The sequence below is a fragment of the Ovis canadensis genome, chromosome 3 (assembly GCF_042477335.2).
Source record: "Ovis canadensis isolate MfBH-ARS-UI-01 breed Bighorn chromosome 3, ARS-UI_OviCan_v2, whole genome shotgun sequence".
Classification (NCBI taxonomy): Eukaryota; Metazoa; Chordata; class Mammalia; order Artiodactyla; family Bovidae; genus Ovis; species Ovis canadensis.
Genome location: NC_091247.1, coordinates 193,868,536 through 193,894,820, shown reverse-complemented (window position 1 = coordinate 193,894,820; position 26,285 = coordinate 193,868,536). Strand labels below are relative to the sequence as shown.

Sequence of the window (26,285 nt, the reverse complement as noted above, 5' to 3'; positions counted from 1 at the left end):
AAAACTCAGAACTCCCAGTTCAGGGAGTCCGGGTTCAATCCCTGGTCGAGGAACTAGATCCCACATGCTGCAATTAAAACCCAGTACAGTCAAATATATGTATATATATATTTAAAAGAATTTTAAAAACCTTAACCTTCAGTTTGGATATTTGTTTCCCAGGTGATAGAAATACCTTGGCAAAGGAACCAAAATCAAATTGGTAATTTTAATCCTGAGGCTGAGGTTGAAAGTGAAAGTCACTCAGTCATGTCCAACTCTTTGTGACCCCATGGACTATATAGTCCATGGAATTTTCCAGGCCAGAATACTGGAGTGGGCATCCGTTCCCGTCTCCAGGGGATCTTCCCAACACCAGGGATCGAACCTAGGTCTCCTACATTGCAGGTGGATTCTTTACCAGCTGAGCCACCAGTGGCTGAGGCTGGATGTGCTTAAACCACCATGCCCTTTCCTCCCCCTTTTCAAAAAACTGATACCTAGTCAAAATCCCAACAGTGTTTTTAATTGAACTTTAAGAACAGAATTTAAAATTCAGATAAAAGAGTGTATAAAAATTTGAGAGGAAAACAAAAGAAAGAGGAGAGTCTTTCCAACAAGATGTCAAAATATATTTTACAAGCTCTGAAAATAGCTTGGTTTAGTTATGAGAATAAATAAATAAGTAGATTGATGGAACAGAGTAGAGTTTCAAAACGGATTGTTACCAGATGGTTGTCTCGTGCAGAAGTTCTGTAGTTGCTCAAACTCAGACTCTAAATCTTGGTGCACATAATTTATTTTCCTTAGATTTTTAAGGTGTTTGCTGCATTTTTAAGTTGATTCTCTTTAGTTCCGTGAAACCTTGTGGTTGTCATATTTGCACAAATTTTGTGTTGGAAAGAGATGAGGAGCATAAAATTTATTATAAAGAACTTGGAGCTCTTAGAAACAAAGTGCTCTATAAACAGAGGCTTATTTACCCAGTTAAAAATAAAGGTCAGATGGTAGACAATGTAGTAGAGTGGGTTATAAGCTTAGGCTCAGTTATAAGGCAGAATCAGTTCCATTTACTAGCTCTGTGGCTTTGGGATGGAGACTTAACTAAGCCTCAGTTTCCTTAGTTGCAAATGTGAGAAGCATCTACTTCATAAAATTGTTGTGAAGATGAAAAAATGTTAAATGTTTAGTACTGTACCTGACACAGAATGGTTTGAGAAAGTTACCTATGGTTTTATTTTTGTTGATAAAGACCTTTAAAAGCACTGCTGAAGGGCTTTTGTCTCAGTTAAATACCAGTCATGAAGAGTTATAAATAAAGCAACTTTATTTTCAAACCAGTTTCACAGTTTTCTTGCGAGAAGCAATTCTTCCCTTAGCAAAAAAGGACTGAAAACTTTTGATTATGCAATGAAGAGAATCAAAGAAAATCAGTACTGGTTCCAGCTATTTTTTAAAAATTTGCTGTGAGAATTTGAGCGAGTTAATTGCTGCAGCGAATTTCTTTCTTTTTATGGCAAATATGAGAAAAGGAAATAGGCTTGAATTTCAGTGGGAAAGATTTAGGTTGGATGTAAGAATCCTCTGATTATGAGACTGCCAAGCAGATAAGAAGGGCTCCTTTGTCACCACCAGGAGACCTTTCTATTCTCAGGTTATTTCAGGGCTGCTGTGACCCCATCTAGACACAGGTTAAACCTGGACGGACTTCCACCCACATGATGGTATCGTTGCCAGGATTCTGGAAGCCTCTCAATGTTGGTTAATCCTCCTGCTCATATAGCAAAACATTCTGATACTTTTTCCCTATTTAGACAAGTAAATGAGGACACCAAAAATTCCCAGCAAGATTATGAAACTTTTTAAACAGCTTCTATAGCTGTGTGGACCAGAGGTCAGGTTAGCACAGTGGAGGAAAGTTAGCACAGCCTTGTTCCTGACAGAAGGATGAGAGAGTCGATTCTTTGAAGTTTCTTTAAAACTAGGGATTATACAGCAACTTAAGATTTGTCAAGAGTAAGTAAGGTGATCATGTAAGAAAAGGCCAGCCCTTCTCTGGAGTTGCCTTTTGGAAGTTACAGATTTATTTTTGGTTTTAGCTTCGTTTAATCACTTGAGTCTGGTCATAAAAGGTAGACATGATGTTGGAACAATAGAATAATAGCTCTGGAGTCAGACAGGGTTGAAACCCCAACCCTGCTACTTGCTAGTTAAGAGGCCTCTGGCAAATGGCTTCATCTCTCTGAGCCTCAGTTTCTCAGGAAAATGCAGAAATAGTATCTCCTGTCCCTGGTTGTTGTGAGGTTACCTGAGAGGAGGCACACAGTACTATCTGGCATATCAGGTTGGCTGTGATGCTGACAGTGATGATCATGATAAAGAGAAGGACATGATTAGTTGCCTTCTAGAGAATTGTTATCTAAGTTGGGAAGTTTCTGCTGAAGAATAATTTGGCATTATTAAAAATTTATATATGCTGGTCCAAATAAATAGGGTCTACACAACAGGGTCTTAATGTCACATCTGAATCACAGAAAGTTTTACTTAGTTTGGAAAGTTATATTTCTGTATATATTTTCAGCTTTTGAGCTTTGTGACACTTTTGATTTGATACTGTTGATTTATAGGAAAGTGCCTTGCTGCTGTTGTAATAACTGCAGTTCCTGCATGGACTAAATTTTCTTAAATTGTATAAATGGAAATTGTTTCAATATGGGCATTATGATATGATTTAAGCTGGGCAAAGAATGTAAATCAGGCAGCTTACAAAAGAAGAAATAATTATTTAAAATACATGAAAATTGGTTAACTCATTGTATGTGTGTAACTCAGTCATGTCTGACTCTGTGACCCCATGGACTGTAGACAGCTAGGCTCCTCTGTCCATGGGATTTTCCAGGCAAGAATACTGGAGTAAGTTGCCAGTTCCTTCTCCAGGGGATCTTTCCAATCCAGAGATTGAACTTGCGTCTCCTGAATTGTCGGCAGATTCTTTACCACTGAGCTACCTGGGAGCTCACTGTAGTCAAAGAAATGCATAAGCAAAACTAAGATGTCCTTGGGCTGGCCAAGATTAAAAAGATGGACAGTGACTAGTTTTGGCTCTCTCATGTAACTGTGGTTGATCGATTGGTTTTATATCTCTGGAAAGCAACCTTGCTGTATGTATCAGAATTTTAAATGTGCATGATTTGACAGCAGTTGCATGTCTGGAAGAACATAATAAGGAAATAGGAGAAAGCATGCACAGTCTATGATCTAATATATTCATTGTAGTATTGTGAAAAATCCCCTCCTCATCCATCAATAGAGACCATTTGAACATTGGTTTAGTGGACACTGGTTAAAAAGTATGGCACTATAGAGAATGAAGTGTGCTTGGACCCTCACAGAGGAACCAAGTTCAAATCCTGGTTCCACCATGTTCTTGAGCACGTTACTTAATCCAGCGACGTCTCACCGCCCTCTTCTCTAATAAAGGCACATTCATTTTAGGGGTCTTGTGAGGATTAAGTAGGGGCTTCACAGGTGGCTCAGTGGTAAAGAATCCATCTGCCAAGCAGGAGATGCAGGTTTGATCCCTGAGTTGGGAAGATCCCCTAGAGAAGGAAAGGACAACCCACTCTAGTATTCTTGCCTGGGAAATCCCACAGACAGAGGAGCCTGGTGGGCTACAGTCCATGCAGTCCCAAAGAGTCTGACAGGACTGAGCGACTAAGCAGCAGCAGAGGATTAAGTGAGATGATACACAAAGCACGGTGTCTAGTACAAAACAATTCATTACGTGTTAGTATAATGTGTTATATGTTAGTAAATATTATTACTATTTGTTGCTTAAAAAGGATAAAGTGGATCAGTTGGAATTAACACTGAAGGATGTCTGCAAGTTAGGGAAAAAGCAAGTTACAGAACACTTTATATAAATGCATTTTGTTGAAACTGTGTGTGTGTTTGTGTGTGTGTGTTTATATGGGCATTAAAGTTTTGGAAGGCCATAACAACAGTTAGCATTTAATGAGCCCTTGACTAGATCTCAGGCACTATTCTAAGTGCTTTAACTTATATCAATCAACTACTTTATTAAAATTGGTTAACATGTTTTAAGTACTTGGAATAATTCCTATATTTTGTAAAGTACTTAATCAACACTTGTTATAATTCTCACATGCTTTCATGGTCTCTGTTTATAGATAAGGATACCAACACCCTGAGAGGTCTTCCAGTTCTTCAGCAGCAGAACCAGAATTTAATGCAGGCAGTCTGACTTCAGTCTGTTACCCTACAGTGAAAACTGGATTTTAGAGTGATGAGGTCACTTTTGATTGACACTATATACTTTTGGATATTTTCACATTTTTCACATGTCAGATATTTCTTTCATAAATAGAAAAAAAGATATTTCTATCTTCAAAAAAAGTTCATTTTTATATTTTAGAAACGTCATTTCATCTGTTATAGGATACCTATGCAAATTCCAGAGACCTGAATATTTGTGCACTTAGGTTTGCCATCATGCTAAATTATCTTGGACAAGGAGCATACAAGACCCCATTACAGTATATATGGTTTTGAGAAACTCACTTTGGAGCATAATTTTATAAGGAAGTAATTACAGATGGGTAGAGCCCCAAACTAAATCTATATCGCTTGTGTGTGTGTGTCCAGACTGCGACTCCATGGACTGTAACCCATCAGGCTCCTCTGTCCATGGGGGGATCCTCCAGGAAAGAATACTGGAGTGGGTTGCCATGCCCCTCCCCAGGGAATCTTCCCAGCCTGGGGATCAAACCCTCGTCTCTTTATGTCTCCCGCATTGGCCAGTGGGTTCTTTGTGACTCACACCACCTGGGAAGCCCTGTATTGCTTAGTGGTTGACTAACTTCTATAATGAGGTACTAATAGCCTTCAAGAAGCCTTTAGTCACAATACTTTGGTTTCCAGAAAGTTTGGGGTTAAAATGTCATTCTTTGGTCATCTGAAAAGCAGGCAGTTATTTGATCCACAGATCCGTAATCCTAGGATAGAAAGCAGTGACTTAGTGTCAGACATGGACTCCAGGGACAGAGCTGGTAGGGGCCATTGTGGTCCGGGGCTGCCCTGGCGTTCAGTGTTCTGAAGGGCAGCTCCACTGTGGGGTTACACAGAGCTACATAGAGGCTGCATAGAGCAGCCACCACACTGTGGACTCTCCAGATGGACTGGGAGCTCCCCTGAAAGTTGATAACCTAGTCCATACGTCTCCCCCAGATGTGACTGTGGGCCTCATGTCTGCAAAATGTGGGAGATGAACTCGATAACGGAGTTTCTGTCTTCAAGTTCTATGATTCTGACAGTCTTGCCTGAGTGGTGAACTGAAATTGTGACCTGAGACCTTTAATGGCATCAAGAAAAGTGCTGAACAGAAATGAACTCATAGGCTGATTTATGGAAGGGTTTGCCAGTGTACTAACTTGAATTACAGGATATCCCCAGTGACAGAAACTGTGTTATTCTCTTTTATTCTGTTTTAGGCACAGTCTTCCTCCTATATTTGTTTTCCAAATAAACCAGAATTGTGTCCTGAAGATCACAGCTCAGCACAGTGGTCTGGCCCTGTTTGATAGATAGTAAGTTTTTCAGGTATTAAATTATAAAGGTTACTAGTACCAAAAACATTTTTTTCTGTCTTAAAGTTTTCTGTTCTATGGTGTCTTAACGAGGTGGGTACCTCCGGTTTTTTCTCATGATTGCAGAAGTGAGGTAATCTCTGTTCAGCAGAATATCTGAGTCTGATGTGTCACATGGTATGTCTGTTTCTAGCTGGGAGCAGTTTCCACTGGTCCCTTGTAATGGTGAAAAAGTATCTTGGAAGAGTTTAAATTGCCCAAAATAACTAACAGTAGCTCAAAGCTACTTAAATCTTAAAATCATAAGCTTGGTGGTACCATGTTTTAATTTTAGTCTAATCTTTGCCCTCAAAAATGACTTCTGCTCTGGCCCTTATGTTGTTAAATTAATCTGATCTCTTTGAGTGAGTGCTTTTCATTTAAGAAGAAGAACAAAGAAAAAGCAACACAGTAATTTTAAAATTAAAACATATAAAAGAAACTGATATAATGGAGGAATCTACATAAGTCTCCCCTGAAGCTTTTTAGTGATACAGAAGCTTTAAATATTCTGAATGAATGGGAAAAGTAAAATCGTTTATATTTTTAATTAAAGTCATTATTTAGGAAATTTATATTTTACAGCCTCACTTAAAACGCTTCTCTTTTCAGGTTTTATTGTGTGTGGGAATGTTGATCTGTTTTTTCTTCTCCTCTCTTAGCAGCTTACTTTCAGGAAAGTGAAAGGCAAGAGAGTGCAGAGATGACCAGGCTTTTTATAACTGGGCTGCTGAGGGATTTGTATGCTTAGACTACTTCCAGAGCTGCTCCTCTTTCCTTTACCAGCATGTCACACCACCTCTCACCACTCATCATTTTCCTGCCTTGCCCACTCATTGGTTGTTCTCTGTCACACCAAACCTTCACCTTGTAGCACAAAACAGTTTTGGTTGTACTGGTGTTATGAATCAGGCATTATTATCTCCTTTAAAGCAGGCAAAGAAGGAGTAAACAGGAGTGAGGCTCTTCTTTAAAGCTAGAGTGCTCATTTCTTCTCTTATGCTTTTGGAGGAGTAGCTAGCTTCTTTACGTGAAATGAGGCTTGAAGTTAATTGAGCTGAGATTTGTGCTGCCTTGCTTTTGATTTTGGTACAGGCCTTTTGAATCACAGGTGGAAAAGCTATTTGAGAAGTGAGGGGCAGTTTTAGCCCTTGTAAATATGCACAGGTATAAGTCCCCACCCCCAAAATATTTCCCTACAAAGTTGTGTGAAGTATGACTGAAAAACTGTGGAATTCCCATGAGTCTTCTGGTTTGCCTTTAGTTTTATTCTGTGACCTCAGAGTCTTTGCTGTTCTTTGCAATCCTCTGCTAAACCCAAACTAAGAATCTGGTTGTTACTATTGTTGTTTACTCGTGTCCAGCTCTTTGCAACCACACAGACTGCAGCATGCCAGGCTCCTCTGCCCTTCACTGTCTTCCAGAGTTTGCTCAAACTCAAAGTCCATTGAGTCAGTGACGCCATTCAATCATCTCATCCTCTGTCATCCCCTTCTCTTCCTGCCCTCAGTCTTTCCTACCTCAGAGTCTTTTCCAGTGAGTTGGCTCTTTGTATCAGGTGGCTAAAGTATTGGAGCTTCAGCTTCAGCATCAGTCTTTCCAATGAATATTTGGGGTTGATTTTTTTAGGATTAACTGGTTGGATCTCCTTGCATTCCAAGGGACTCTCAAGAATCTCCTCCAGCACAATTCAAAAGCATCAATTTTTTGGTGCTCAGCCTTCGTTATGGTCCACCTCTCACATCTGCACATGACTACTGAAAAAAACGTAGCTTTGCTGACCTTTGTCAGTAAAGTGATGCCTCTGCTTTTGAATATGCTGTCTAGAATTGTCAGCTTTCCTTCCAAGGAGCAAATGTCTTTAAATTTCATGGCTGTAGTCACCATCTGCAGTGATTTTGGAGCCCAAGAAAATAGTCTTTCACTGCTTCCTCTTTTTCACCTTCTATTTGCCCTTTAAGTGATGAGACTGGGCACCATGATCTTAGTTTTTTGAATGTTGAATTTCAAACCAGTTTTTCACTCTCCTCTTTCACGACCTCATCAAGAGGCTCCTTAGTTTCTCTTCATTTTCTGCTATTAAGTGGTATCAGCATCTTCCACAGTGGCTCAGATGATAAAGAATCTGCCCACAATGCAGGAGACTCCAGTTCAATCCCTGGGATGGGAAGATCCCCTGGAGTAGGAAATGGCAACCCACTCCAAATATGCTTGCCTGGAGAATTCCGTGGGCAGAGAAGCCCGGTAGGCTACAGTCCATGGGGTTCCAAAGAGTTGGACACAACTGAGTGACTAACACACATCCAGTGGTGTCATCTGCATATCTAAGGTTGTTGTTATTTCTTCTGGCAATCTTGAGTCTAACTTATGCTTCATCCAGCCTGGCATTTCACATGATGTACTCTACATAGAAGTTAAATAGGTTGGGTAGCAATATACAGCCTTGACATACTCCTTTCCCAATTTTGAACCACTCTGTTGTTCCATGTCCAGATCTAACTGTTGTTTCTTGACCTGCTGGAGAGGAAATGACAACCCATTCCAATATTCTTGCCACAGGAACCCCATGAACAATATGAAGAGGCAAAAAAAGAATTTGGTACTTAGGGAAAAAATTCACATACAGTGGTACCAGGAAAACTACCTCTGGGGGCTGAAAAATACAAGTTGATTTCCTTTTACTGTTCCTACCTTCCCCTCACATACTCTTAAATACTTTTTTCTTATCATAAGATGGATTGTTTTCCTCTTATGGGAAAATTAGAAAATTTGAAAAAATAAAAAAAATTGAAATCATCCATATTTCACATCATATTTCACTCTAATTTACCCTCTTCCTCCCACCATATAGTTGAGTTCATATTTTATCTGAATATAAAGCATCATATCCCATTTACTTAATCTTATTTTTCACATTGTTAGGTTTTGGGGGGAAATTTTTCTTCAGTTTTATGTCTGATATTTCATGCTATCATCATTCCATCAGTCATTCCATTTACTTTTAAACATTTACTTTATTTGCTATTTTAAATAATGCTTTGATTTTAAAAAATGTTTTTGAATCTTTGCTGCAGTTTTGATTGTTTTCTTAGCATAAATTCCTGAAGGTGAAATTATTTATGTCAAATTTAAAATTTTTTTGATTAAAAAAACAAAAACAAAAACAAAAAAAACCCCGAAACAAACCCTTTAAGATTCTTGATATAAATTTCTACATTCCCTACCAGAAAGAATTAATCCCTATCAGGGAACATAAGCAGAGGGAATGTAGTCATCAAGATGGTGACATAGGTCATTACTAATTTCAGTCCTGCCCCCCTAACAGGATCAATTATCTATGGGCTAGACACCATTGTAAAATATCCCAGAACCCTGGGGTCAAGCTGACATATCCCTTGGAACTGCAGAGACTGAGAAGGAACCTAGGCCAGCACAGTGCCACACCAAGAGGGTCTCCCTGAGTCTGTGTTTTCCAGTGGGAAAAAGAGCCCAAGTTAGACATCCAGCTCCTCCAGTGTTGTGGGACACTTCCTGGGAAGCCCACTCGGGTCTCATCACCTCACAGGGATCACTGGGGAAATCTGTAGAAGTCAACCACTGGGAGACACTAGAGACAGAGAAGGGGATGGGTTCACAGCAACCAGTGCTCAGATCTTGGGGGACCGCATTCCTGCTTACAGTGGTGCCTGAGCAGAGACTGCAGCCAGTGGTTCTGTCCATTTGCAGAGGCAAGTTCGGTAGTCCTGTCTGGCATGGGAGCTTGTAGCTTGCCTGATTTGGGTCTTTAGCCAATGAGCAGGCTGACCATGGAGCCCATTCTACAGTTCTACCCAGGCAAAGAAGCACACTCACAGTGCTGCCTAACTGCTGAGTGTAGCCTCTGGTCCTATTTGACCAGGTTCTGGTCAGAGACCCTGTATAGCCACAGAGCCTATCCTACAGCCCTGCTTAGTCAGGGAGCCAAGCCAGCAAACTGTTTGAGGAGCCTAAACAGTGACTCTAGGCAGCCTTGGAACCCAGACTATGGTGCTGCCCATCTGTGGATTCACCCTACTGCTCTAGTCTGCAGTAGAGCCCAGCTGAGGGCCCTGTCTAATTGTTAAACACAGCTTGTGGCCTTGCCCACGCATGGAGCCCAGCTATCGATCCTGCCCAATTGCAGAGCATAACCTGCAATCCCACCCATTAAGGGAACCTGGATAGTGACTCTGATCATCTGAAAAGCACAGCCTCTAACTCATCCAACTGCAGAATATAGTTCTTGCAACCAGTGATCCTGCCAGTGACCTTGTCCAACAATTGAGCACAGTCAATGGCCTGCCTAAGTGCAAAGCCCAGCCTAGGGCTCCACCTCAACAGGGAGTCAAGCCAGGAATACCATCTGGTTAGGATGATGTTCCTGACATGAGCCAGGAACACCATCTGGTTCCTAACAACCTAAGACCCGCCCAACCAGAAACAATTGCAGAGCCCAAGCCATAGCCCTGCCCATTCATGAGTCCAACCCAAGCACCATGTTGCCAGGGAACATAACCTGCCACCTCACCCCACTAGAAGTGAGTGCAGACTCCAGCTAGTGGCCTCACCTGACCATGGATACAGCTAGCAGCCCCACCTGATTAGGAGGCCCTCCTAGCACTCTGCTAGAATGTGGAGTTCAGCCAGCAGTTGCACCCAACCACAGAACCCAGCAAACAGCACCCACCCCCATACCTCAGAATATGGGCAGTAGCCTTATCTAACAAGAGAACCCCATAGCAAGCCCTGCCTGCCAACAGACACTACCAGCAGGCCTGTCCAATATTCCAAGCTGAGCTGACTAGTGAAATCATAAATACTGAAGGAAGAGACCATTTGCCTTAATATGCAGATACCAATACAAGGAGTCAAGGAATAGGAAGAGTCAGGTAAACTTGACACCATCAAAAGAAGCTAATAAACCTCCTGTAACTGATCCTGAAGTAGTGGAGCTCTGTGAACCATCTAACAGAGAATTTCTAATAATTATCTTAAAAGAAGTTCAGTGACCTATAAGAACACAGAGGCAGCTAGATGATACTAGGAAAACAATGCAAGAACAAAGTGGAAATTTCAGCAAAGAAATAGATACTATCAACAACCAAACAAGCAACCCAGACAGAAATCTTAAAACTGAAAAATACAATGACTGAACTGGAGAATTCTATTGAAAGATTCAACAACAGACTTGACCAAGTACCACCCCTTGGCCCCCACAAAAGAAAAAAAAAAAGTGAGTGAGTGAATTAGAATATAGGTCATTGAACTTATTTAGTCAAAGCTGCAGAAAGAAGGAAAAAGAGTAAAGACTTATAGAACACTATTAAGACATACAAATACTTGGAATCCCAGAAGGAGAAAGGAAAGCAGTAATTGCTTAGGGAAAGAAAAGGACATTCAGATTCAAGGATCCCAAATAGACTGAAATCAAAAGGGTTCTACTGAGAGACATAACTACATTATCAAAAGTCAAAGAAAAGGAGAAAATTATGAAAGCAGTGGAGAAAAGTGACTTGTTACACACAAGGGAGGCCTTACAAGACTGTAAATTGATTTCTTAATAGAAACTTCACAGTTCAGGAGAGTGAGAGGATGATATTCAAAATACTGAAAGAAAAATCTGTCAACCAAGAATAGTATACCTAGTAATGCTGTTTCTCACAAATCAAGGAGAGAAAAAGATATCCTGAAAAACAAAAGCTGAGGGATTTTATCACCCCTTGATCTAACTTACAATTCAAACAGAATTTAAAAGATACTAACCAACATCATAAAAACATATGAATATGTTTATAAAGCTTACTGGTGATGGTAAATGTATAGTCAAAAGTCTGGTTCTTTTTAGTAGTATATAATTCATAACTCTAGTTTAAAAGTTAAAAGACAAATGTATGAAAATTGGATACACAATATTAAAAATACGTAAATTGTAACACCAGTAATCTGAAACGTGAGGGGCAGAGGATTAAATGTCTAAAGTCTCTATGTGCTATTGAACTTAAGTTGTCATCAGTTTAAAATAGAATATTTTATGTGAGCCTTATGGTAATCACAAAGGGAAAACTTTCTGTAGTAGGTACAGAAAAGACTGGTAAAGGAGTGGAAGCACACTGCTGTAAAAAGTCATTGTTCGCAAAACAAGATAGCAAGAGGGGAAGGAAAGAACAAAGGATCTACAGAACAGAAAACAGTACAATGGCAGTGGTAAGGCTTTACCCGTCAGTAATTACTTTTAGCATAATTGGATTAAATTCTTCAATCAAAAGATTTATCGCTGAATGGATTAAAAAACAAGATCCAATAATATGCTGAATAGGAGACATTTTAGCTTTAAGGACATACACAGACTAAGAGTGAAGGGATGAAAAAACTTATTTCAAGCATATAGTAACCAAAAGAAAGCAGGGGAGCTATAGTTATAACAGACAAAATAGACTAAGCTTAAAATATCAGAAGAGACCAGAAGGTTATTATATAATGATAAAGGGGTCATTTCATCAGGAAGAACAATGGTAACTAATTATATCCCCAACATCAGAGCATTGAAATATATAAAGCAAATACTAACAAGGAAAAGGGGAAGTGAACATCCATACAGTAATAGTGAGGACTTTAATACCCCTCTCAATAATGGATAGATCAATCAGACAGAATCAATAAGGAAACAGCACATTTGAATTAAACCAAACAGATCTAACATTCCATCCAGTTGCAGCAGACTGCACATTCTTCTTAAGTGCACACAGAACATTTTCTGGGAGAGATCATGTGTTAGGCCAAAGACAAGTCTCAACAAATTCAAGAAGGTAAGAATTATCAAGTATCTTTTCTGACCACAACAGTGTGAAACTGGAAATAACAGGACAAAAGCTGGAACTCTTGCAAATATGTGAATTTAAATAACACAGTCATGAACAACTAGTGGGTCAAAGAAATAAAGATATTTCAAAAACATGAAACAATAAAAAATGAAAACACGCATGCCAAAACTTGCAGGATACAGCAAAAGGATCTAAGAGGGAAGTTGATAGTGATAAATGTAAAACATAGATTAAGAACAAGGGAAGCTCTCAAATTAACAACGGAACTTTCCACCTCATGAAGCTAGAAAAAGAACAAGCTAACACAAAGTTAGAGAAGGAAGCAGATAATAAAGATCAGAATAGAAATGAATAAATTAGAGAATAGGAAAACAATAGAAAAGATTGATAAAATTAAAAATTAATTCTTTGAAAAAACAAAATAGAGAAACCGTTAGCTAAACTAATCAAGAAAAAAAGAGAGAGCTGAAATAAAATTATAAATGAAAGGGGAGGTACTGCCTCTCATACCACAGAAATACAAAGGATCATAAGAGACTGCTGTGAACAATTACACGTCTCAAGTTAGACAAGCTAGAAGAAATAAATTCCTAGAAATATACAACCTATCAAGAATGAATCCTGAAGAAATAGAAAATCTGTGCCCAACAATAATGAGCAAGGAGACTGAATCAGTGATCAAAAATCTCCCAACAAAGAAAAGCCAAGGACCAGGGGGTTAATATCCAAAATACACAAGGAACTTGTACAACTCAAATTCACAGTCCAGTTTAAAAATGGACAAAGGATTTGAATAAACATTTTTTAAGAGAAGATATTCAAATGGCTAAGAGGTGTATGAAAAGGTGCTCAACATTACAAGTCGTTAGGGAAATGCAAATCAAAACAGCAATGAGATATTACTCTATACTGGTTGGAGAGGGTATTATCAAAAAGGCAAGAGAGAACAAGTGTTACTGAGATTGTGAACAAATGGGAACTCTTGTAAACTATTAGTGGGAATGTAAATTGGTACAGCTACTATGGAAAACATATAGAGGTTCCTCAAAAAATTAAAAATACAACTACCATATGGTCCAGCAATATAGAAAGGAAATGCAGTTACTATCAAAGAGATTGCTGCACCCTCACGTTACAGTAGCCAAGACATGGAAGCAGTCCAACTGTCCACTGATAAATGATGAAGAAGGTGGTGTACACACACACACAGCCTACTAGAATGTTATTCACCCAGGGAAAAAAAAAGGAGATTTGTGACAACATGCATGAACGTTAAGTTACACAATCTTACATATCCATTATATCTCAATATAGCTATAAAAACATCCACGTGGATACAGATGATGTGTAGAAAGGTATCTGATGATAGACTGGGCCCAAACAAGAAAATTTTCCCCCAGGTTGTGGCTACTTTTACGCAGGGAATATATTGCATTATTTTAAAGTTTTAAAGTTTCCATGTCTTTGATTTATTGCTAACATTGAATATTTTTCATGTTTGTTAGCTACTTTTACTTATGTATTTGTCAGTCAGTATTATCTATTTATTATTAGGGCCTTTATTGTCTCTTTATACCTTTAATGTTATAAAACTTGTGTTATGAACTTTGTATATATTTTAAGAAGTTAATTTATTTTGACATAGGCATAAGGTATTTTTAACATAAAAGTTTAATATATACTGCTATTTTGCAGTTTTCCTTAAAAGTACTATCTTTTAATCTTGTTTGATGCATATACGGATATTCAAATTTTTTCTGTAATTGTACCTAGGACTATTTTCCTTGTGATGATTTCCTGTTATGACAGTCCTTTTCCTTTAAATGATCAGGTAGTCATCTAATTTTCTTGTAATTTTTTTGAAGTTTAATTTTTCCTTTTCCTTTTATTTCCTGTTCCTCCTCATGTTTTTCTTTCCCTTCTCTTTCTTTTTCCTTCCTTTCCTTTTTTTCTCTTTAGCTTTATGTTCACCCTTTTGTACCATTTGAAATTTATTTTGCCCTTTGGAATGAAATGAACATCTGACTTGTTTTTTTTCCACAAATAGATAGCCAATTGTCCCAACACATTAATTGACTAATTCTTCCCTTCTTTCCACAATCTGTGATGAGATTTCTTCACCAAAAAGCCAACACTTTTTTTTTGGATCAAGGTTATTCTAGGTATTTTATGAATGTTGTTCTCCTCCTCCTCTTTGCTACTTTTGTAAACAGGATTATTTTTCCATTTCTAAATGTCTATCTTTAAAATTAACCCCTTAAGGAGTAAATTTTAAACCTTAAGTTAAACTCTTTATTTAGAAAATAATTTGTCTTCTTTTCACTGACCCATACTCTTTATAACAGAAGCAAAAAACATAGAAAATTCATGTTGCTGGATATTAGAAGTATACAGAAGCATGACTGACAAGGCCAAAGGAGGGCTAGTTCTTTGAATGCATTCATTGTCTTCGTTCATGTTACTCCTCCATGTCTCAATTCAGGGCCACAGCTTAAATCTGGGAGCCCCAAATCTCCAGATCACTGTCATGCCTCACTCTCTCTCTCACTATCCAAGAACTTCTCTTGTGTAACTTTAAGATGTGTAGTGTAATGATTTGATATATGTATCACATTCTGAAGTGATTATCATAATAGTTAACATCCATCACTTCATATAGTTAAAATTTTTTGTGGGTCTAGTGAGAACTTTTAAAGTCTAATCTTGCTGCTAAATTGCTTCAGTCATGTCCGACTCTCTGTGACCCCATAGACGGCAGCCCACCAGGCTCCCCCGTCCCTGGGATTCTCCAGGCAAGAACACTGGAGTGGGTTGCCATTTCCTTCTCCAATGCAGGAAAGTGAAAAGTGAAAGTGAAGTCACTCAGTCGTGCCCGACTCTTAGCGACCCCATGGACTGCAGCCCACCAGGCTCCTCCGTCCATGGGATTTTCCAGGCAAGAGTACTGGAGTGGGGTGCCATCGCCTTCTCCCAAAGTCTACCCTTAGCAGCTTTCAAATATACTGTACTTTCAGATACTTTCAACTTTCAAATAGCAGTACAATATTGTTAACTTAGTCTCCATGCTGTGCATTATATCCCTAGTACTTATTCATCTTGAAACGTGAAGTCTGTAAGTGAAGTCCGCCAGAGAAAGACAAATGCCATATGAAATTGCTTATATGTGGGATCTTTTTTAAAAAATGATATAAATGAACTTTTTTTTTTTTTACAAAACAGTCTGTTTACAAAACAAACAGGCTTAGAGAATGTTCTTATACCAATTAATAGAACTTGATTTTAAAAAAAATTTAGGGCAACCTCTCTAAGCTTGTTTTCTTCTCCATTGTGGTGCTAAATTATCAGTATTTGGAGTTGTCTGGCATTTCAGATGAGGAAGTTTATTTTTTTAAGTTAACTGTACCTTGGTAGATTCAGGTAAGCATCTATCCTTTGCAGGCAAGATCTGATGGATTACCAGACAGAGCTATAGCAATAGAATAATTGAATTATGTAACTATATTTAAGAGTGGTTGACTTCTTTCTGAATACTTTTGAGAAAAATGGGTTACTACATTACCTAAACCATAAGAACTGTAAACAGGCCAGGTTTTAGACACAATTACCACTACTTTGGCAAATTTAACTTAGTTTATTTAATTCAGCTTCTTGGATTACATTTGTTTCAAACAACACTTTCCCTTCTCATTTCAAGTTAAAAGAAGAAAAAAAAAAACTATGTACAGAGGGAGTTTGGATTAACATTCATAAGTAGTCTGCTGTTAACAGTATTACTATAGCCAAATAAGCTTTGGGGAGCTCAACCTTTGAACTGTATTTTGGTCACCAGGAGAAGGTGCCTTTTTATAAACAGTTTTAAAAATAAAAATGATAATGTTGACTTTAGCACCGCTGCGCCATTACCACCAGGCTTCTGACACACAGAAAGCAAGGACAACTGTGTATAAATTTGATCTGCTGGACTAGTAAACAGAGCCAGTTCTCTCTCCACAGATGGAGAGCATTGCATTAACTAATTCAAAGCAAAAGCTCTTGACACTAAGATTAACTGGATTTCAGGTAGACTGAATGTCTCTTGCCTCATGGGAATGACTCCGTCTTGTGAGAGGGATGAGAAGTTCTCTGGGACACTCCCTCCCGTCAGAGCCGCATTCCCAGATCTTCACTAACATCTAGCAAGACTTCTACCAAAAACTGTCTTTTTTTCCTTCAAGTCTTTCTGTTTAGAAAACTGATAAGTACTTTTTGATACCTTTCTCTCACCACTAAAAGCACTCTAAACTTTCAAATCAAGTAGGTTTTAAGACTAGAAGACACAGAGAATATCCACTAGAGAATAAATTTACAAATTAACTTACCAGGACAGTTACTCAAAACAGGAGGAATGAGCAGGAGGACTGGGTAAAGAAGGGAAGAAAATTGATCATTTTTGTTTTGGGTATTTAACATGAGCCACATGTATTTAAAAGATTTTCTCATTTATTATGGAGGTATCAAACACTTACATGACGTTTCTCTTTACTAGGCACTGTTCTAAGTCCTTTACAAATATTAACTTTTGTGATTCTTGTAAGTCCTACATTAACATGATAAGCATGTACTATATAAGTTGGCCACCATAATCTTTATTTTAGTCAACAGTAAACTGAAGCACAGAAAGTTTAAGTAATTTGCCTGAAGTGATGTACCTAGTAAGTGTCTGGGCCGAAATTCAGACCTAGCAATGTGGACCTTCATCACTGGGCTTTGCCATCATTGGAGCTTCACATCGATTCTATAAGGCGGGCCTGGTGTCTATCCATTTTAGAGCCGTGGATCCTGTGTCTGGTGGAATAACTCAGGATCAGCCTTGAGCTTATTTTCTTTCCCCACCAAGTTAGCATTTCTTATGTACTTCCTGTTCTTATTAATGATATCAAGATTTACCCAGTCATCCAAATCGGAAATTGAATGACAGATTTCATTATTTTCAGCTGAGTATCTGAGCCCTTCTTTTAATCTCTTCTGCTACTGTATTAAATTGGGCCCTTATTATTCTGCCCTAAACCAAGGATTGTAATCTCAGATGCTTACTGGAAGCAGGCAGGTAGGTAGTACAAGGAGTGAAGGAGGCTGGGCCTGAGGAAGGAAGTTGGTGAACTCTGGCAGGAAGTGGGGTTTTCAGGGACCCACTGCTTCTGTCCTTGCCTTCCATTTGCAGGCAGGATTGTGAGCTCGAACTTGACAGATTGGATTTTTTCGAGAGGAGCCAGAAATCTGGATTTTTATGTGAAGTCTTCTGATTTCTGAACCATAGTACAAGTTACACAAAATATGTTTGTAGGCCCTCAGTTTTGCTACCCCTGACCTTTTATTGAGTCCTCCAGGCTGATTTACACTCCTCCAGTCTAGTATACTCAGCCTTCTTACATCCTCCCTATGCTAGCATAATCTATCTGAAGTCCCAATCAGATAGAATTGTAGGGGAGGTTAGCAGGATCACAAACATTAAAACATTTAACATTTTTGGAAGAGTTCTTGGTACTTGGGTAAGTGCTCAAGCACTGTTCTTTATTGTTTTTCACTTAATTAAAGGCCTTAGGCAACTCCCGTTTATACTCAGGATAATTTTTTAACATGGCCAGAAAAGTATTTTATGATTCCTGACTGACTTTGCACCTTCATCTTTGGCTGTTTCACCAAATGTACCCAAGCCATTCTCTACACTTGAGTGTGTCAGTTGATTTCAAGCCCTTTCAGCCTCTTCCCCTTCTGCCCTGGCCATCTGACTTGTGGACTCTTTGATCATCACCAACGAGAGTCAGTTGAGGCATCTCCTCCTCTCTTAAACCTCAGTCTATACTTTTCCTTGAGTTTTCCTTGTGTCACCCTAGGACAATGAACTCCATAAGAGCAGGGACTGTGTTTTATCAGTCTTCGTATTCTCAGTGCTTTGGCAGTGCTGGCACATTGTGTGTATCTGCAGAAAATGTTGGTTGGGAATAATATGACTATAAAAGTTAGTATTGGCACTTGAACTCTCACCTGACAGTGAATATCTTGTTCTTCAGATGGTACCTCAGAGAGGAAAGAAGCTGTGGCTGCTCTGTTGGGGACCCAGAGGGCAGTGTCCAGCCTGAGGACCTGTTGGGCTTCTAGGTTGCAGCTAATGATGAATCTAGGAAAATGTTTATTCTCTAAGGCATTAATGATGCTCTGTCCTCTGAAATGTAGTTGGGGAAAGTTAAGGTGAAGTCATTGGTTAAATCGTACTGGTCAGGTAAAGCAGCTCTGTTTTTCTATTCTAGAAGTGTGATGGTAAATGCTTGGAGACACTACATCTATTTATAGATGGCCCCAGTGCCAGATTTGTTATCTCCTTTCCTCAGGCTTGATAAACGAAAGAATGCTGAACTGCCATTGGTAGCTTCTCCATTAATGAATAGGAGAGTCTGGACAAAACACATGAACAGGAAATTCAAGGACACCTACTGTTGTTTTTATCAGTGCAGGAATTCTAGACTTGCAAATTATATCCTGTTCTTTTTCTGGCTGAAGAAAGGGCTTTAGTAAATAAAAGACAAAGAGCAGTGTGAAACCCATTAGAGGAATATATTTGCAGTATAACAAGTGCCAGTTATCCAGATCATTCTTTGTAATAATTTGGTCCCTTCTGTTCTTAGTTTTGCTTAATTTTAATATTATAAAGTCTATTTGTTTCGGACTTCCCTGGTGGCTCAGATGGTAAAGCGTCTGTCTACAATGCAGGAGACCCGGGTTCGATCCCTGGGTCGGGAAGATCTCCTGGAGAAGGAAATGGCAATCCACTCCAGTACTATTGCCTGGAAAATCCCATGGACAGACTGAGCGACTTCACTTATTCACTCACTATTTGTTTCTGGTTAGAGAGTAATAATTTTTGTTTTATTTTGTCTTTTAAGCCGATCTCTAAAAGAGATTATTTAGTCCAGACTAAGGGAGAGAGTTTGGGTTTTTTCTGTAGTTGACTCTCTCAAGTAGTATTTGTCTCTCTGAAGGTTAATATAACACCAAATGCTACTGTAGTTTTTAATCCAAAGGAAATTGTTAGATATGAGACATATATAATTTAAAATCCATTAATTTTGAGTTTGGTTACTCACCATCATTTATAGAATGCAGACTGTGTGCTCAGCACTTTGCCAGGTGCTGTAATTTTGTTACAGAGAGGAACAGACATAGGTTTTCCTCTGATTAGGTTTTTAAACAAGGCATACACTTGCATGTATGTATAATTTGAATGGAAAAACCATGGTGATCATGGTTAAATTATATAGTGTTTGGAAGTCTCTTTTCATCGCTTTATATCCCTTCTGGATTTTGGAGTTATAAGTTCATTTCATCTTTCTATGGAAGAATCGTTCTCTTCTTTTTGTTTACCCCCTCTTTCATAAAGACTTCAGGTTCATAAATCTTTATCTCAAACTAGCTCACATTTTTTCTGCACTGCTAATGCAAACACTTTCTGTGGTTTGGAGTTGTTTTTAGTACCCCAACTTCTTTATGTTTCACAGAAATTTCCCCCCCAAATTTTGCTCAGTAATATTTCTGCTCACTCCTAGCCCCCTAATTTTGCATCATCTGGGAAAGCCCTGTCAGCAATAGGGGTTAATATTGGCCATCTCCTCCTGCCACTTTGAATGGGCAGAGGTGTCCTGGGCAAGGTAGTGGTCAACCTTTTTTTTTTTTTTTTAAGATTCCACTTTCTCCTTGTGCCATTAAACAGTCGAATTGAATAAACAATTCTCTGTTTTGATGCCATGCTCACCAGCCTTCTTAAGTCTTTACATCTAACTTGCCTACAGAAACAGAGTGCGTTTGCCAAAACATGCAAGTTATCTGTTTCTTGTTCTCAGTTTCTTACTGTGTAAATCCGTAAACTGCCATTATGTCTTGTTTATCAGTCTCTTTTGAACTTTGTGAGGATTAAGTAGCTTCCATAATCTGATTGCCCTGGAACACTGGCAGCTAAAGGCCAGACCCTGCTCCTTGGCAGACAGAGCAGAGCAGCCTGTTTTGCGAGGCCCTTTGGCAGCCTGTCAGCTGCCACACCCTGAGTTCATCATATATCCTTCTTTCTGAATTCTAGAAGCATTTGTGTTGTTTAGTCACTAAGTCGTGTCCACCTCTTTGTGACCCCATGGACTGTAGCTCCACCAGCCTCTTCTGCCCATGAGATATCCCAGGCAAGAACACTGTAGTGGGTTGCCATTTCCTCCTCCAGGAAATCTTCCCAACCCAGGGATCAAACCCACATCTGCCGTATCTCCTGCACTGACAAGCAGACTTTTTACCTCCGAGCCACCTGGGAGCATTACTGATGTGTTGTTTCTTTGTGCTTTTTCAAGGGTCATTATAAAAGGTTTTATTTATTAGTTTTTTTCACCATTCACTTTTTGAAAGGAAAGTATAAACCCTGGATAACTATAGTTGAGTCTTGACCTTTTTTCCTCCTGCCAACAGGCAAACCAATTTGAAAATTCTCTTGTCAGCTACAGGTATTCTGGACAAATCAGAAAGCACTCTTAAATTTTCTAGATATTTTTTTTTTGTTGAAGTTTCTAAGTCCCCCTCCCCCTGCCCCCCAGCAAATATTAAAAAAAGTAACAGGTACTTTTTTAAACCAGTGTTTGAAAATAACTGTCTATAAACTTAAAATTTATATGCCTAAAGGGGGTTTCCTCGAATACTGCCGCAAATGTCAACCTATCGCCTTTTTGAGGATTTAGGATACATATTATTCCATTAACGATACAGTGTAATGGTAAGTCATACAGTAAAAAACTGTATAATCTAGACTTCCTAAATTTATTTGACTTCTTCCACTTCCAGCCAACCTCCCAGCTCCCCTCTTCCTTACCAGTCCCCAAGTGCCAATTAGCAAACATGACTGGGGATGTTTGCTCTGTACTATCCCATCTCCTCTTTTCCTTTCTTTGACCTTTCTGCATCTGATCCTGAAACATAGACCATGAACCCAGTTTTGTGAGATCTCCAAAGATAACGGGGCAGCATTGCCTTAGGTAGCATTCCAGGCTTCGTCATCGTGTTCAGTCGTGTCCAACTCTTCAACCCTGTGGACTGCAGCCTGCCAGACTGGTCTGTCCATAGAATTTTCCAGGCAGGAATACTGGAGTGGGTTGCCATTTCCTCCTCCAGAGGATCTCTCCTACCCAGGGATCGAATCTACTTGTCTTCCATGGAAAGTGGATTATTTATCACTGAGGCACCTGGGAAACCATTCCAAGCCTAGTGCTCAGAAATCATTTGGCCAGGATAATTCTTGAGCTCATTTTATTATTGTTTCAAAAATAATGCTCACTATTATTAAAGCACATTTAAAGTAAACTAAGTGCCTAAAATAATATCTTACATTTGTATAATTTCTATGTTGTCTTATCTCAGATGGCCTTAAACTAGGTCTCTGAGCTAGCCGAGCAAGTATTGTAATTCCTGGATCTGAGAGGAAAGTGACCTGAGTTCAGAGCATTGTGGTGATTTGAATAGGACCCTGGTGGCTCAGATGGTAAAGCATCTGCCTGCAATGCAGGAGACCTGGGTTCAGTCCCTGGGTTGGGAAGATCCCCTGGAGAAGGAAATGGCAACCCACTCCAGTATACTTGCCTGGAAAATCCCATGGACAGAGGAGCCTGATAGGCTACAGTCCATGGGGTCACAAAGAGTTGGACACAACTGAGCAACTTCACTTTCACTTTCATGTGATTGTTTAGCAGCAGAACCTGGATTAGATCTCTAAATATCTGACTCCAAGGTTCAGTAAGTTTCTTTTTCCACAGTTGCCACCCTTTATAGGCAAGTTTTGCTAATTTTTTCAACTCTCCTTTCACCCCATCCCCCATTTGATAAGTGGACTCATTTCATTGAGTAATACCTACTCTGAGTCCAATACAGTGCTATCAAGGTGAACGCTCAAGAACGAATCAGGGCAAGTTCTTGCCCAGAAGTGCTCCGAGTTTAGTGGGATAGGCAGATGACGTGATCAGTGCTTGTACCTGGGGTATTTGTTACACGCGGCAGAGAGCACACTTGAAATAATGCCATTTGGTGTCTTCTGGTAAATTGGTGTCTCTCCTGGCAGGGAACCTTAGAGAAGTCACCACAATAAGGCTTCTGTCACACTGGGCTGTGACGGATCAGCAGTAGCCCTGCAGATAGAGCGTAGGACAGAACTGGTTCAGGAATAGGTCATGCCAGGGCTTGGAGGCATGAAAAGGCCAAGTGAGTGGTGCGGAAGGGCAGCAGATAAGCCCAGAAAGGCAGATTGGAGATAGGTGGGGTGGGACTCCGAAGCTCACCAGCTGACTTTTCCAAGTTTCAGTTCCTTTCTTTACTGGGCTGTTGTGAGGAAGAAATGCTTGGGAGTGCCATGGTCTTAAAGCCTCAGGCAAAAAGGGGGAATTTATGAATAAACTCTCATAAAGTTTCTGATAGATATCAGCAGTCTGTGTATGAGTTGTCCTTATTTATCTTGCTGAGCTCATTTGACTTGCTGTACATGCCATGAACAATTTTAAACAAGTAATGTGATCAGCTTCTTGTTATAAAAAGATTTAGAGCAGCTAGCAGAGAAACAAGTTTATGATGTTAGAATAATAAGTGCAATTTCAGACATAATGAGGTTCAAGCAGTAGATTGAGGTATAAACTCACTAAGACAACAGCGGAACTGGGAGTTTGCCATAATTGTTTACTTTCAACCCGTGTATGGCTTGTTTCACGTGAAGAATGAGATCCTTGGAGTGCAGTTCAGTTCAGGTCTATATCTAGGGCTCTGTGTCTTGATGTAGTTAGTTAACGAGAGGTTGGTGTTGGGGGTAGGTGTCAGATTTGGGAGAATACTTTTAGCTATTAATGCAACATTGGAGAGTTACCCTGGCAATCTGGATCTTCTCTCGTATGGTCTATAATGATCTCCCATCTAGATTAGCAAAAGCTTCTTTAATGTATGGAGCCATTCTAGGTTTTTTGTTTCGGGGTTTTTTTGGGGGGCGGTGGGGTCTAGATGTGGACTATGGTGAGCAAGTCTCTAGGGTCAGTGCCCACCTATAGCAGCCACCAGAGTTCAGTCTTAACATTCCTTATCTTGTCTAATTGTCTACCTTATCTTCTTCTTCTTGGTTTGTTGTTGTTGTTGTTTGGTTTTTGGCCACACCACACAGCATGTGGGATCTTAGTTCCCCAACCAGGGACCAAATCTGTGCCCCTTGCAGTGGAAGCATTGAGTCTTAACCACTGGAACTCCGGGGAAGTCGTCACATCATCTTTAAACCAGTACTTTGCTTGGCTGGCTCAATGGTTTTTAAAAGTTGGCACCTGAATGACTTTAAAGTAAGCAAACATTGTCCAGGAAAGACCACAGACCTTCCCTGTTGTCACCTGACTTGATTCATATGTTTTTGTTTCCTGCCTGGTTCCTACAGGCATTTGAGTTTCATCTGAAAATGAAATGGACCTACCAGTCTAGAGTAGTGTACTAGACTGTCCTAACACTATTTGGAATGACTTAGGATTCGGGATGAAATAGGGCATCCATGGACTCCATTCAGAGGGGCTTCTTTCTGGGGCATCCTTGGTTAAGCCTGCACTTCCAGTGCAGGGGGCACAAGTCAGGGGATTAAGATCCCACATGCTGTGCAACGTGGCCAAAGGGGTTTGCTTCTAAAAGTAGTTTTTCCCTAAAACATAATACCCGTAAGAATTGCTCTGACAGATGTTCGTGTGCATATTTGATATAACACTACTCGATTCATACAATTTATATGGCAGAAACTACTTCTTTCTGTTTAACTAAACTTTGTTAACTCTTTTGGAGATGTGTGCTTATTGGGTCATAAGTATTAGCAAAATCTTGTGAATTTTGTTTAATAATCAGTGAGACAACCACAAAATTGATGGACCCTTTCTTGTTTTGAGTGACGGATGAGCATGTATGTGAATGTGTTCATGGTGTGTGTGGACTGCTACTGGTGCTTCTTTAGTGTGGTTTACATCTGCCAGCACAGACTTCATTTCTGTTGCTTTGGGAATGGTGTATCTTTATCTTTCTTTGCTATATTTACTAAATACTGTATTTCTTTATTATATTATTTTACTTATAATGTGAAAGATTCCAGTGTCTTAACTGTTAGGGTACAGTGTTGTTGCCTAGTAGAAATCAGGCCATTTCTAGAGTTTGTTAAAAGAGATAGAAAGTTTTCTTTTCCTATGAAATAATTTGTGTCTCTGTGTCTTTCTAGTTTCTGTTACTATGGCAATGACGGCAGGGTCTACAACCACCTTTCCTATGAGCAACCACACCCGGGAAAGAGTGACTGTCGCCAAGCTCACATTGGAGAATTTTTACAGCAACCTGATTTTACAGCATGAAGAGAGAGAAACCAGGTATAGTAAAGGCTGGTCAAAATTTTCTGTGTAGTTAAATAAGCTATTATGTTGCAAGTGGGATGGAAACATGTTGTTCGTTAATAATATAAATATTGTGGATCCTTGAATGCTGCTGTTAAGTTTCCCATAATGACATTGTACTTGGTTATTTGTTTTACCTTCACAGAATAGTGTCTTGTCCTGGCACCAGTATATTTATATCTCTTGTTAATTGATGTTTTAAACAAAATGTTTCTGACCGTGAGATTATGGTATATCTTTATATTTTCTTTTTTAAAAAACTCTTTTAGAGAGCTAATTAATGAATGACTGCTTTTAATCCAGAAACATTTGTAGTGTTGTGTGTATATCGGGGAATGAGAGAATTTTTTTTTTAATGACATTATTTTACCTTCAGAAAACTTACAGTAAGGAAGATAATGCACATGAATATTATATGAAAGGGTGAAAAGTGTGCCCCTTGAGAAGGGTGAGGGAAGGAGAGGTTGTTTTTGACAAAGGCAGCTGGGAAGGCTTCATCAAGGCTGGTGGCATTTGAACAGAGCTCCTAAGGAAGCTCTTTCATTATGCATGAAAGGGAGAAGGGAGAGGCTAACAGCTGGAGGGAGGATACTGGAGACAGACGAAAGCACCTTACCAGGTCAGGCATTGTCCAAGTTAGCTCCAGCTAGATTTTTACCATTTCCTGCGAGCCTTGGACACTTCAGATCAAAGCTAGTCTCATGGTAGTAAAGAGCCTTGAAAAATTTTGAACAGAAGATCTAAATGATCACAGGTGCTTCTCTGGAAGACACTTTAGTTGTGTTGTACAGAATGGATTATGGGAGGAGAGATTGGAAACAGGAAAGGATGTAGTCCCAGCCAGTGGAAAGTAGGCTAGCCTTAGGGTTATGACAGCAATAGTAAGGAAGAACGCAGTGAGAAAGATGGGAGAAACATGGCAGCTACCCAGGTAAGGAATATGAGAGAAAGAAGTCAGTGCTGGCTCTGGAATTTCACACCTGGACAGAGAGTGGTGTAACTTAGTAAAATAGAACTCCAGGGGAAGAATCTGGTTTTGGATGTAATTTTGGGTGGGTCTACAACTGAGAGACTTCACTTTCACTTTCATGCATTGGAGAAAGAAATGGCAACCCACTCCAGTGTTCTTGCCTGGAGAATCCCAGGGATGGGGGAGCCTGGTGGGCTGCTGTCTATGGGGTCGCACAGAGTCGGACACAACTGAAGCGACTTAGCAGCAGCAGCAGCAACTACAGATTAGACATGGCTGGGGAGAGCACAGAACTGGAAAGTGAAACTCAAGTGACTATTCAGAAGTCAGCTTAGAGGAAGGAAGTATAAAAGAGAGCTAAGAAAGGTAGAGACTAGTGAGGAGAGTAAATGTGTCTTTGATCAAAATT

The 26,285-nt window shown here is 39.5% G+C and overlaps 1 protein-coding gene across 6 annotated transcripts in view; it reads left to right on the top strand.

Moving 5' to 3' along the window:
- Window positions 1-26,285, top strand: part of STK38L (serine/threonine kinase 38 like) — an 82,031-nt gene that overhangs the window by 30,068 nt on the left and 25,678 nt on the right. For 5 of the 6 annotated variants that reach the window (XM_069585512.1, XM_069585508.1, XM_069585509.1 and 2 more), the window contains one exon: window positions 24,738-24,882. In XM_069585512.1, coding sequence (XP_069441613.1) covers window positions 24,749-24,882 — 134 coding nt within the window. In that variant the 5' untranslated portion in view covers window positions 24,738-24,748. Of the gene's footprint in view, window positions 1-5,489; window positions 5,586-24,737; window positions 24,883-26,285 lie in introns of all 6 variants that reach the window. The other variant, XM_069585507.1, reaches the window with a different exon arrangement.